This window comes from Ahaetulla prasina, chromosome 1 (genome assembly GCF_028640845.1).
Source record: "Ahaetulla prasina isolate Xishuangbanna chromosome 1, ASM2864084v1, whole genome shotgun sequence".
NCBI classification, from domain to species: Eukaryota; Metazoa; Chordata; class Lepidosauria; order Squamata; family Colubridae; genus Ahaetulla; species Ahaetulla prasina.
This window is the reverse complement of record NC_080539.1, coordinates 306,071,487-306,085,148: the sequence shown is the minus strand read 5'-3', so window position 1 is coordinate 306,085,148 and position 13,662 is coordinate 306,071,487. Positions and strand designations below refer to the sequence as shown.

At 35.5% G+C, this 13,662-nt stretch overlaps 1 protein-coding gene across 2 annotated transcripts in view; it reads right to left on the bottom strand.

Moving 5' to 3' along the window:
• Nucleotides 1–13,662, bottom strand: part of RMDN3 (regulator of microtubule dynamics 3) — a 35,323-nt gene that overhangs the window by 7,787 nt on the left and 13,874 nt on the right. For both annotated transcript variants that reach the window (XM_058162084.1, XM_058162085.1), the window contains exons 8-11: nt 8,199–8,274; nt 7,376–7,453; nt 5,360–5,458; nt 2,598–2,651 (exon numbers count right to left, since the gene is read on the bottom strand). In XM_058162084.1, coding sequence (XP_058018067.1) covers nt 2,598–2,651; nt 5,360–5,458; nt 7,376–7,453; nt 8,199–8,274 — 307 coding nt within the window. The remainder of the gene's footprint in view (nt 1–2,597; nt 2,652–5,359; nt 5,459–7,375; nt 7,454–8,198; nt 8,275–13,662) is intronic.

Here is a 13,662-nt window from a genome sequence, read left to right as displayed (position 1 = left end):
AATAAGGGAGAATTCAATCTGGAACTCTGTTGAGACCATATTTAATATTTGCTTGTAAGTATACCATCAATGGTTACAGAAGAATGTGATTAATAATACATTTCTAAAAAGGTTATATTTGTTGTAATTCATCCCAAAGCTATAAAATACAAACCATACATGCATTCCTAAACAGGTACATTCTACTGTACAGCCTAGAACAACTTTAAGACTTGGCAACTTTAAGACTTGTGGACTTCAGCTCCCAGAATTCCTCAGCCGACTTTGCTTTTCTGGCAGAGGAATTCTGGGAGCTGAAGTACACAAGTCTTAAGGTTGCCACGGTTGGAGACCCCTGGCCTAGAACATAACTGTAGGCAATTTCACGCTCCTTCAGCCCAACACATCTCATATTTATTATTGTGGGAAAAACAGGAGGCGGGAACATTAAGCATGCTGCCTTGAATTGTGTCAAATAAAGGCAGGATATAACAACAACAGCCCCATTGTGCTCGATGGGCCTTATCCCCAATTAATTGCACATAACAATAGTGTTAATTAAACCCTACTTTAGATATCAGGTATAATGTATACACTCCTGCTAACTGGATGAATCATGCAGCAAATTGTCACCATTTACTGAAGTCAGTTAAAAGTCAATTTTCTCCTTAGAAATGAAACACAGCCATGATAATTGCAATGTACATAGACTGTAGCTTTTGAAAAAAATAAAATGACATAACAAACAGAAAAATAGTTGTAATCCTCCAAATTCAAATTAAAAATGATGCTAATTAGAGCTTGGAACATAAGCCACTCAAAATATGACACTGCAAAGAATTGAAGTACAAAGGATTTTTATATGTTGATTTCTTTTCAATACTGAAAATAGATTGATTAAAATTAAAAAATATATAACAATTTGTAGTCAAGTTTTATTATAATTATTGCAGAAAATGTTGAAATTTGTACTGATTAGGATTTGAGGGCAGAATGATTTTACAAGGAGCTGTTATTACCATAGGATGGAAGATATTCTCTCATATACTCTTGGATTATTCTCTACTTGGTTTAGTTATTTGAGTTTCAGTTGTGTAAACTCAAACTGATGCAAGAATTTTAACACTTGAAAAATAATGTTTCCATTTGTGCAACCAAGAATATTTCTCAAATCCTCTGTGCACATGAATAATTTATGACAAAAATACAAGCACCTTCTCAAATACACTTAATTCAATGATTTTCAACAAATATGAAATAGTTTAAAAAAATAAATACGTTTATCGGGTTTTTATTGCTACTGCATTAATTTTAATGTCTCAACACTGAAATCACCTCAGGTTTTAAATTAATCTTCTATATACCAATCATAGCCAACTTTTACTTTTAGATACTTTAGAGGTTAATTTCCTGAATATTTAGCTACTTGTAGAGGTGGTCCTCGCTTAACAACTGGGGCTAGCAACTCCATCATTAAGCAACACAATTATTAAATGAGACATCATGTATCGCTGACAGATTTATGTCTTACTTCTGCTATAGTCATTAAGCAAATTACCTATGACTGTTAAGCAAGACAAGCAGAATTGCAACTTGCAAACTTATTGCCAACTTCTTCATTGACTCTGCTAGTCAGAAACCAATTGTAATGCACATAAATGGTGATCATGTGACTCTGGGATACTGGAACAGTCATAAAAGCCCACCAGTCGCGAAATGTTTTAGGTCGCTAAATGGCTTAGGACCTGGGTACTTACGGGACCGCCTGCTGCTACCACATGCCTCCCACCGACCCGTACGCTCCCATAGAGAGGGACTTCTCAGGGTGCCGTCCGCCAAACAATGCCGGCTGGCGGCCCCAGGAAGGGTTTTCTGTGGGGGCGCCACACTCTGGAATGAGCTTCCCGGTTTACGTCAAATACCTGACCTCCGGACATTTCGCTAACTAAAACACATCTTTTATCCGCTGGGCTGGCTTAAATTAGTTTTAAAAATTTTATTAATTTTAAAATGGGGTTTTAGTATGGAAAATTTTAATCTCAGGCTAATTTAATAAGTTTTTAAATGGTATTTTAATCTGTATATTGTGTTGTTTTTACTTTTGCCTGTACACCGCCCTGAGTCCTTCGGGAGAAGGGCGGTATAAAAATTAAATAAAATAAATAAATAAATAAATAAATGTCCAAATCTTGATCATGTAACTGCAGGGATGCTAGAACAGCTGTAAGTCGGAGGACCAGTCATAAAGATACTTTTTCAGTGCCCAGTTGTAACTCTAAATGATTGCTAAACAGAGCAGTTATTAAGTGAGGATTACCTGTATTTAAGTTATTTGCATTTGAACGTTATTTTTCATGCCATGGAAATAACAGCTGTACGCCACTGAGACAGTTTGCATGAAATAGGTTTCAAGTTTAATTTTTAACGAGGTCAGTTTAAATAGATATTCAGTAGTATGATTTAAAAATACCTGATATTATTACAGTCAGAAATAATGGGAATAACGAACCAATGGCTTGGTGATAATCCTAGTGAGGTAAATTCATTGAGTATAAGGTTGTTTGATGCATTTAACGTGGATGCACATTAACACATTACTAGACACACTCTTCACCTACCTTGGCAATATATATTCTTCCCACTTTTGAAAAACCAGGGTTTAGATCTTCAGCCTATAAGATGGGCAAAAAGAAAATAAAGAGAGTAAAAATCATCACTAAAAATAGTGGGCTTTCAAATACTTTCGATATACATCTCTTATTATTTAATTTCCTTTCCCTATATATAAAAAACAAAGTTTGAGTAATACAGTACCATTTCAGAAGTGGAAATCATGTAGGCTTGTTGTAGTAGAAAAGAAAGATCTTGTACATTTTCATTTGTGTCATACTAATTTTGAAGCGCCACCAAACTCTAACTGGCAAAACCGTATCATTATAGAGACACAAATGAGCAACATATCAGCTGATGTGTACAGAAATACATTATTTGCTATGGACTTTCAGAGAGGAATATAGAAGTAGCAAATCTGAAAGTGAGTGGAAAAAACTATCACGGTAAAGACCAAAGAAATGGCAAGTAGACCAGTCCAATGGAACCTCTCCACATAAACAGAGGATTGGAGATTACCCACATATGCACCAGATGGCTGCTCCTCATGAGGAGACTGCAGGAGTTTGAATGCTGGGAGATGAAGAGATTAGCCATCATGCTCACAACTACAGCAGAGCCTTTTAAAATGGGCTCTGGATTTGCTACTCAGTGGCTAAGATGCTGAGCTTGTCGATCAAAAAGTCAGCAGTTCAATGGTTCGAATCTCTAGTGCCACATAACAGGGTGAGCTCCCGTTACTTGTCCCAGCTTCTGCCAACCTAGCTGTTTGAAAGCACGTAAAAAAAATGCAAGTAGAAAAATAGGGACCACTTTTGGTGGAAAGGTAACAGCATTCTGTGTGCCTTTGGCATTTAGTCATGCCGGCCACATGACCACGGAGACGTCTTTGGACAGCACTGGCTCTTTGGCTTTGAAATGGAGATGAGCACCACTCCCTAGAGTTGGAAATGACTAGCACATATATGCGAGGGGAACCTTTACCTTTACCTTTATCTTCCTAAATACTTTTGGAAATTATTGATTTAATTATCTTAAGACTAATAAAGATCTTCAAAATCAGTTTGAAAATTCACCTGGTAAACTTCCCTTCATTCTTGAATAAAAGAAAAAAATAACCACAAGGCTTGGAAATAAATGGCAAAAAAAAAGGAAAAGATTTTGATCTAATAAAATTATAAACAAACTAGGGATTAGACACATCTGGATTATTTGGATTTTCACTATAAGATTTTAGAAATAATTATATAAATAAATAGTCGTCCATGTGAACTACAATTGTTTCATCTATTCTAAATCATCTCATAAATTGCTCCCTAGAGGGCACTTAAAGATTCCAAGCAGAAAAGGGGGGGGGGAGAAACAGGCTTGCTGTTTTTTTTTGGTTAGTACTAGAATTTAAAAAATAACACAAAACATTATGACATTTGAAATACTCCAGGATTTGGTTGGTTTGACTAAGGCTAAAATAAGACATATTTCTATAAATCTCTAGTACCCCTCTATAGATATTTTACTGACACCAGGACTGAAAAGTTGACGATTTATGGATTTGCATATAAATAAGGAATAGGTTATGAGAAGAAGAGATGTTTGTTTGCAACCTTTCAGGGGCTGAAGTCTTATTTGTTTATACTTGTTGTGATAAAGATTGGAAGTCACCTTTTAAAAATATTTATTTTTCTCATTTTCTTTTTCTTTCCTTGCATGTATTAGTTTTTTTCTGCATTTAGCCAGAAACTTGCTTTTTCTTACCATTTGTTTTGTATGTTTTGATTTACTATTGTAATCAATAAATAAAAGAAATATGCTACATATTACTTGCATATTTTTGCTATGTATTACTTGCATTGTACATTAATTTAAATGTGTACAGATATCAATAGATTAACACTGCCAAACCTTACAAATTTAAGGTCCCCTGTGTCTTGTCTATGATGTATAACTTCAATAATTAAATAAAAAATGCTATGGAAAAGAAAAAAAATGAAAGGAGATCTAGTATAAATAATGAGCTTTAAGAAATGAGCCTAGGAAAGCAGAGGAATGCAAAAAGATCAGCCAGAAAAACATTTCAAGCAATAGACAATAGAAAAGAAAAAGAAACTCAGATAAAAAGAAGAGCAATAACCATAACAGAGGCCCTTGTAGTCTACACAGAAAGAATATATAAGATTCCAGAGAATTTGAAAGTAAGTAAGGAGTGATACAGCAACCAATAAAGCAAATTACAATCAGCTAAATTTTGACAATGTCATTAAAAAAGAAAGAATGAAGATCTAGATAAAATATAAACATGAATCCATTCATCCACTCATAAAATATAAAAATGAATCAACTCAATCCACAGATCAACTAATTTACAGTATCATCTACCTTATCTACAACACCTACAATTTAAGAACGTTGACTGAATTAGTGTGAGTACCTTGAAAATAAAAGATAAGAGATAGAACAAATATTACAACAATTGATTTTTCTAAGCCTTTCACTAGGCCTTACTGAATACTAGAACAAAATATTTCAAGTTGTCAATATGTCATAATGCGAAATACATGAAGTTAAAGTTATACACATCCAAATCAAGTAATTTACACACAGAGCATAGTGGCATACCTTATCTTTGTTCACATATGCCTGGCACGCACATGTAATGAGCCAATGATTGTCACTGGCATATAATGACAATGTCCAACGTTAGTACCTGTTACTTAAGGCTTCTGCAAGACTATTGCAACTAATCAGTTTGAGTTTTGTTCAGTCTAAATACCTTTAAAAAGTTTTGCAGTGCATCTTGGACAGTGGCTAAGGGAGGTTCTTCATATAAAGCAGAAGCAGTTTTCCTTTCCAGCCATCCCAAATGAGCAACCTACAGAAAAACAATTAAGTAAATTTCATAAAACTTGGCAAGCAACCTGGTTCACTTTTATTTAGCAGAAGGTTTCTCATGAAATCAAGGAACACGATTTGCATATTTTTTTTATCCTCAGAAAATTCTAAAGGTGATGGCAAGTTTGTTTGGAAGTATGCCAGCACATTTAACAAAGTGTTCAAAGTGTTTCTTTAAATGCACCTATTTCTTTAAATGGACAGAGATAGATACCTATATCTCAACAAGAACTGCCACATGTTTAAGAATGGATTGGGCCGCTACTTTCTCCTGCTAACAATCTTTTATTCAAGAAGTTAAATATCAAGACTACCCTTCCTTCTCTGACATTATATAGCAAATATGTGGGCAATATATGCTCCTTTTAATCAAAGTTAAAGTCACACTGAAATTCTGCTTTTAATACACATGTCCATGAAAATGACAGTAGTGGTTTTCATTTTTTGTTCCCTTGAACAATATAAAGAAGATGATATGCTTTTATGTAATAAATGCCATATTTATTTGCAATAAAAGGGTAGAAGAAAAATGCATGTAAAGGATTTTACAAATACACTGCATGCAAAAGCCCTGGAGTTCTCGGTAAGATCCTAATCATATCCACATGTTCTCAAAAGACAGGAGGTGATTGTTTTTATGGAGCAAAAGCATGAGAAAAGTAAAAGCGTAAAGCCGTAAAGAATATTTTTTAAAAAAATGTAAACGATCAAAACATTGAAGTTCAAAACTGTCTAGGAATTTTTCTTTCTCATCGCTTGAAAAACTTGCTTTCATGAGTAAATATTGTTTTACTCTTTTTGCATTTAATTAGCAAAAAAAGGAGAGAAAATAGTAAACAATTATCAGAAATATTGCTAATTCAGAATGCACAAATAATACATAGGAATTAAAAAGTACTACAAAACCATCCACAGTGGCAAAAAAAAAACCCCACCCTACTTTCACAAACATTTTTTTTAATTCTTAAAACTGCAAATAAGAATTACTAAAATGTTTATCAGAAGTGGCCTCTTATGGCCTACATCAATTTCAACACACTCTCACAATATAAAAAATTTACTATATCATGTATACAATTTATATAAAGTAAATATTGGTCGAATACAGCATCAAGATGAGTAGAAATAGTACATCGTTTCATTATATAGCTCACTGTCAGCTAACATAATTGATTTTTACCTATTTGTAAAATTAATATTGTATTTGGGTAATACATTTGTTTGCATATAACTATATTTCACTCATATTTACGCAGATTTGTGCTTTGTTCCAGAATATGCATTTGGTTCTTAAACTTATTAAAGTCAGCAGACTTTAAATCATGTATCATTACTGAGTGAAGCATGTTTTTGCCAATAGTTAAGATTTCATTTAAATTGTTTAAGTGATTTAGATGTTCTTGGAACCCTGAACATTGATAGATTATGAGACAAGTGAGTGTTAATGTGTTATCATCATGAAACATTGAACATTCATACTGCATGCTGCAAGGGATGCAATTTAACTTTTCTTCAACTGTTTGCTATGATGCATCACTTCCGTGTTGTATCACATGGCCAATTACAAGACAAAGAAGATTTTTTAAAAAGACACTACACAATGGTTTTTCCTTTATGTGCCAAAACTAGGCTGCAACGTTTGTGATACTGACGCACTATTGGTGCAGAACTACCCATATCTCTAACATGGCAAATTCAAATAATTGAACCCTGAATGAAACTGAACACTTCTGTGATATTTCTATCAGTAGCTAAGAATTGATTACCAACTCCAGATGTTTAAATACAGAACTTCCCTAAGGCATTCAATCTTTTATTTTCTGCATGCAGGCAAAATTATTTAGTATGATGGCTTCGGATTGAAAAACAAAAACCCATAGAGATGAAAATAATTTACCTGGTAACACCACCGACCTAGGAGATAATAAGACATCGGATCATCTGGTTTCAGAGCAATGGCTTCATCAATATGTTTCTAAAGCAAAAGCAAAACAAAACCACACAGGCAAAAAAGTTGTTTCATTTGTAATAAATTAGGACATAACATTCAAAAGATGAAATTCAGTACAAGCATTCAAGAATTTCAGGGAGAATTGGTTACTAAATTAAAGCAATTGTTCTAGCAAATATAGTACTTGCTAATGCCCTACTCTACACTGAAGAGGAAATGGAAACATTTTACTCAAATTGTATCCCACAATCCCTTAGAGAAAGGAAGGGATTTTCAGACTTCCAGGGAAGAAATGGTGGACTGAAGAAGGCTCCGTGAATAGTAGAGTTTAAGACTGTGTCAGAATGAAGAATTGTCAAGTAGACTGGTTCTTCCTTCACTAAGCTTTGCTGGAGAATTCTGGGAGTTGAAGTCCTCCAGGCTTAAAGTTGCCAAGGTTGGAGAACCCTGCTCCAGATAGCCCATTCTATTACCTTGTCCATAGCTGTCTGATTCACTCTCTCTCTCTCTTTCTCTCTCTCTCTCTCTCTCTCTCTCACACACACACACACGTGCATTTGGAGCAAGACAAGAACAGGGTGGAATGGATGTCAGAGTTTTTTGATGTTTATATTTGTAATATAAAGTAATATTTGCAACTCGTTCTTATTCCACTATTGGAGTGTTTCCTACAAGCCCCCCAAGATGTATCCTCACTTTCTTCCCTGGAGTAAAAAGCCCCTTGAATTATTCAGTAAAAAAATCTTTTGAAAAAGGCAGTCCTACCTACCTTAAAGACATGGCCAGCTTGAATGCGCTTTTGTATGCTTTCATGTTCTGAACATTGACCACACAGAATAGCATACCTAGAAATTACAACAAACTTCATCATTAGTACAGTTATGGTTTTGTATTTATTTTTCTGGTATAGAGGTGAAGTACTTAATCTAAGGGGAAGCAGTGGCTCAGTGGCTAAGATGCTGAGCTTGTCGATCGAAAAGTCGGCAGTTCAGCAGTTCAAATCTCTACTGCCACGTAACAGGGTGAGCTCCCCTTACTTGTCCCAGCTTCTGCCAACCTAGCAGTTCGAAAGCACATAAAAAATGCAAGTAGAAAAATAGGGACCACCTTTGGTGGGAAGGCTACAGCGCTCTGTGCGCCTTTGGCGTTTAGTCAGATCACATGACCACGGAGATGTCTTTGGACAGCGCTGGCACTTCGGCTTTGAAATAGAAATGAGCACTGCCCCTTAGAGTCGGGAACGACTAGCACATATGTGCGGGGGGAACCTTTACCTTTTACTTAATCTAAACCTAATATCCTCTCTACAAAAATAGAGACATCCTATCTATCATTTTGATGGATGGATAGCAATCACTAAAATGTAAGGTTACTACAATTTCCTTATTTAGTAAAAAAAGAACATAGCAGAAAATTGATAGAAGTAGTTACATTACGTACAACCTTCAATGTTTATTTATTTATTTGTTGAATTTTTATGCCACCCATTCTCCCCTGTAAAGTGACTCTGGGAGACTTACATGTTATAAAACAAATAGAAAAAATAATTAAAATTCTAAAACATTAAAACTATCCAGATTATGATTCTAAAAACTATAGTGAAACCAAAACTGGGAATGGGGATGAGGTCTTCTTAACCCGTCAATTATCTCCAGTGGTGAGCGCCCCTCTCAGGACACCAGGCAACTGGCAAAGCTACATTTTAATGCTCTTCTGGAATGATTTTTGTTACCACAATTTCTTTTATAGAAAGGAAAATAATTTCTACCAGTAGTAGATGTTCTACAAAATTTGATCAATGGAATGAAGGAAATATAAATTTGTTTTTTGTTTTGTTTGTTTTGTTTACATTTATACCCTGCCCTTCTCCGAAGACTCAGGGCGGCTTACAATGTATAAGGCAATAGTCTCATTCTATTTGTATATTTTTTTACAAAGTCAACTTATTGCCCCCCCCAACAATCTGGGTCCTCATTTTACCTACCTTATAAAGGGTGGAAGGCTGAGTCAACCTTGGGCCGGGCTCGAACCTGCAGTAATTGCAGGCTCTGTGTTCTAATAACAGGCTTCTCTACTGCCTGAGCTATCCCGGCCCAAATAAGTCTGATATCTGAAGATAAAGTGACAATTGCTTTATCAAGGTAAGTCAATAGCACTAAGTTCAAAGTTTTAAGGTTCTTAAAGATAAAGTTCACAAATACAAAGTGTTATTCTTAGTCGGCCAAAGGCAATTTGCCTATTGCTAAATGAAATAATGTCCACAATGGGAAAGAAAAATCAAATGGGGCAGTGCCAGGATAAGACATTTGGAGTCTCATTCCATTACACAGTCTTACAATTAACCATCATTCCTTTTGTAATTGGATTGGAAGAAAAATTCTTCCCTTTTAATACTGACCTAACCCTAATCCCTTACAGCAACTAAATAATATTGAAAACTCAAACTGAGACAAAAGGTCTGAAAGCAATAGTAACAACACTTAGACTTATATATTGCTTTACAGTGCTTAGAGAAAGTTCAAGAAATCATGTTAGATTTTAGCTCCTTTTCAAGAACTCAAATATTACTATGCTGATCTAATAAAGATTGTTAGAATAATACTGAAATTTAATATGGCCACTAAAAATAAGCTTTTTACTAAATTGTTTAGAAAAGAGAATGCCAGGTCCTACATGAACTCTTAGCACCTCCAAAACATTAGTTCGTTACTGTCAAACTTGTTGTGAAACCAGAGACAAGGATAAGTCTATTCTCAGTAGTAACAGTCTAACACAGGGGTCTCCAACCTTGGTCACTTTAAGACTTGCGGACTTCAACTCCCAGCTTTGCTGGCTGAGGGACTCTGGGAGTTGAAGTCCACAAGTCTTAAAGTGACCAAGGTTGGAGACCCCTGGTCTAACAAATCTTACTATACACCAATGTGCCAAGACAATCACTCTTTATTGCAATTCATTATACACAGAGATGCCCTTGAACACCACCTGAAAACTTCAGCTGGTGCAGAATATGGCTGCTCAGATACTCATTGCACACACAGTATTGTCACATGAAATGCCTGGAATGCACTACCAGACTCTGTGGTCTCTTCCCAAAATCCCCAAAGCTTTAGCCAAAAACTATCTACTACTGACCTCACCCCATTCCTAAGAGGTCTGTAAGGGGCGTACATAAGAGCACCAACGTGCCTACCGTTCCTGTCCTAATGTTCCCTTTGATTGTATACAATTTCATATAGTTATTACATACTTATGGTTTTATATATATGCTTATATATCGTATACTTATTTCATGCTTATGCTTATATATAATGTTGTGACAATAAAATAAAATAAATAAATAAATAAATAAATTGTAGACTGTTGTTTGGATTGTCAAGGAGGAGGAGCTGCATTCCAGAGGAGCAAGAGACAGCAACATTTAGATCAGGGGTGTCCAAACTTGGCAACTTTAAGACTTGTGGACTTCAACTCCCAGAATTCCTCAGCTTTGCTGGTTGGTCCACAAGTCTTAAAGTTGCCAAGTTTGGAAACCCCTGATTTAGATAGTTTGGTTGGGAGGAAAGGGGCCAAGGCAGTCCCCCATAGAAATTCTCAGGGTATACCTTTAAGGATAATAGTTTGCTTTAGTTGGGCAAGATTTCTGTCTATAGATAAAGAACAATAAGGGAAGCTGTTTTGAAGTCATTCAGTGTGTCTTTCTTGGTTCTTGGAGCATGACACATAACAACATGGCTACTGAAGCTGCACTGGCTACCACTTCGTTTTCTCACTGCCATCACCTAAAAACTCCATGTGACTTTTAGGCTGGGTATCTTCGAAACTTCCCGAGTAAATTCAGTCCACCCAATGTGTGAATGAAGAGACAGCTCCTGCGAAAGATCTCCTCCTATTAGCAGGTACAACTGAGGCACAGAAGCAGACATTCTTGGAGACTACAATACTTCCCTCCTTTAGGAAAGCTTATCTCAGATGCTAAACTAGCTCATATATTCCAGAGAATTATTGAATCCTGGCTATTTCCAAGAGATCTCTGGAAATGAACAACTGAAATAACCTCTGTGGCAGTGGTGGCATTGTTGTTTTACTGCTTTGTGGTTTATTTTATTGTATTATTAGCTATACTGCCCTATGAACTTATCTATACATGTCTTAGCATTCTGGAATATGGTGCTTTTCCGATAATAAATACATAACTAACTAAATAAGCAAGAAGAATTCAACAGTGTAAAGAATAAGGGAAGCAACACTGACAAAAATACACAAGAATTGTTAGTTACACAAAGGAATATGTGTGAAACATTATTTAAATCCTGGAAAGAAGGTAAAATTTTGAGAAATATAAAAAAGAGGAAAATGAATCACAATTAGATTTGGCAAAAGTCGGTTACTAAAGCCAATCTCAAAGTGTAGTTGTGGTCTTCCTATGGCGCTGTTTCCTATTGAGCTATTTTCTGGTTTGACCTACCTAGTGTGACTGTCAACAGTGCTTCAGTAGCGGCAGTTTTGTAAAATATTTTCTACCTCAAAGCTACAATCTTACATGTATTCAGGAGTAAGCCCAGTGAAACTCAGTCAGATTCAAGCATAGAAATCAGGCTACAGCTCACGTTTTCTTTCTTTTTCTATTCCTGCTTTGAGATACCAGGCCAAGCCAGGAAATCAGGAAGTATCAAACAAAAGTAAAACCCATGCTCTGCATAGCAACAGCAAGGGATATCCGGGGCAACAAAATGAATCAGCCTCATGGGCTAACAAAGTCAATACCACACATTATCTCACTGGTTCAGATAAAATTTCACTTCTTGGGAAATAAACTGGAAAGATATTTAAAGTTCATTAGTCTTGTCTTTCTTTTCTCCCCTGCTGCTATCCCACAGCATAAGACTGATGGTTCAGATCTTGGAGCAATGCCGTGTGTCTCCAAAGTGAACAGATTCTCATGAACTTTGGCCAGCTGAAAAAACAGAATCAGTCACCTAGGACTATAAGGAGATACACAGTCTTGTCTAGATCAGACTTCATGGTGAACTATATATCTTGCTTGCTTTTTTTTTTTTTTAAACACAAAACAGAATATTTATATCCCATTCTTTTAGCCAACAGGTGGCTGGCTAACCATCTAAAAGTATTTAAAATAAAGCTAAATATTACATTACAAAATAAAATTTAAAAAGTTCTTATTATAGCAAGACTATTCAAATGCAGAATTAGCAACCTGCAAACCAGGTTTTGGGCAGTTAAAAGCAACACAATGCAACATAGAAGGTCATGAACAAAAACATAGCTGATCTTATCTGGCTACTTCTTAGCCAAAAATATATTCATTATGAGGATATTCCAAATTTAAATGACCAATTTTTAGTCTCTATTTTTATTCATTACCCATCTGAACAGTGAGTTATTCATTACCAATCTGAAAATCCACAAAATACTTTTCTAATGTGTGTTGAGTACTATAAATCATACTCTGGAGTGGCTTAGTACACAGAGAAACCAAATTGGCTTTTATGACACTTTTGAACTATAAGTCATAATTTATACGATTTTGAGGTCTCCTCCCTTTTTTGTTTCTATATTTAGTATTCTATTTTTTTAATTTTCCCCAGGAAATATAATGTTTGAAGAACCAACAATTGAAAGCTATGGAAGATACACCCTGAGAACTTTTCCATTTGTGATTCAGCCAGGTTTCAAGAGTTAGAATAATAATAATTTGTTTTCATTCATGTCTAAAATTTGTTAATATTCTATTTCAGACTGTTAATCACCTTGAGAGCCCCAAGGGTAGAAAGGTAGTTTATAAACTGGGTTTCAGCAAGAGAATCTTATTTGGAACATAAAGAGAACACTGGTTTTCAATAAGCCTGGATTTTCATAGGAAAGCCAGTGCTGAGGAATAGGGAGGAGCAGGCTGACTTATCACTTGCTTCAGAAGATCGGAACTTTACACCCAAAACAGACCACAGAATGACTGAACCGATGAAACTGCAACATCTGTTAGAGAAGGCTTATTTCTTTTACATTCTTTGTAAGTACATCACAAGTAGGCTTTTGATAGTTGAAGATCAACAATGACACAAAGTCTGAAAATCTCAGCAGAACAACCCACTATAAAAATGGCACAGATAAAACAAATAAAACAGGAGTGAATAGAAGAAGCCATGGAGTGGGGGGGGGGAGCCACAAACATTTCCAGCCCATTTACTTTGTTATGTGATTTCTCTTCTCTCTCT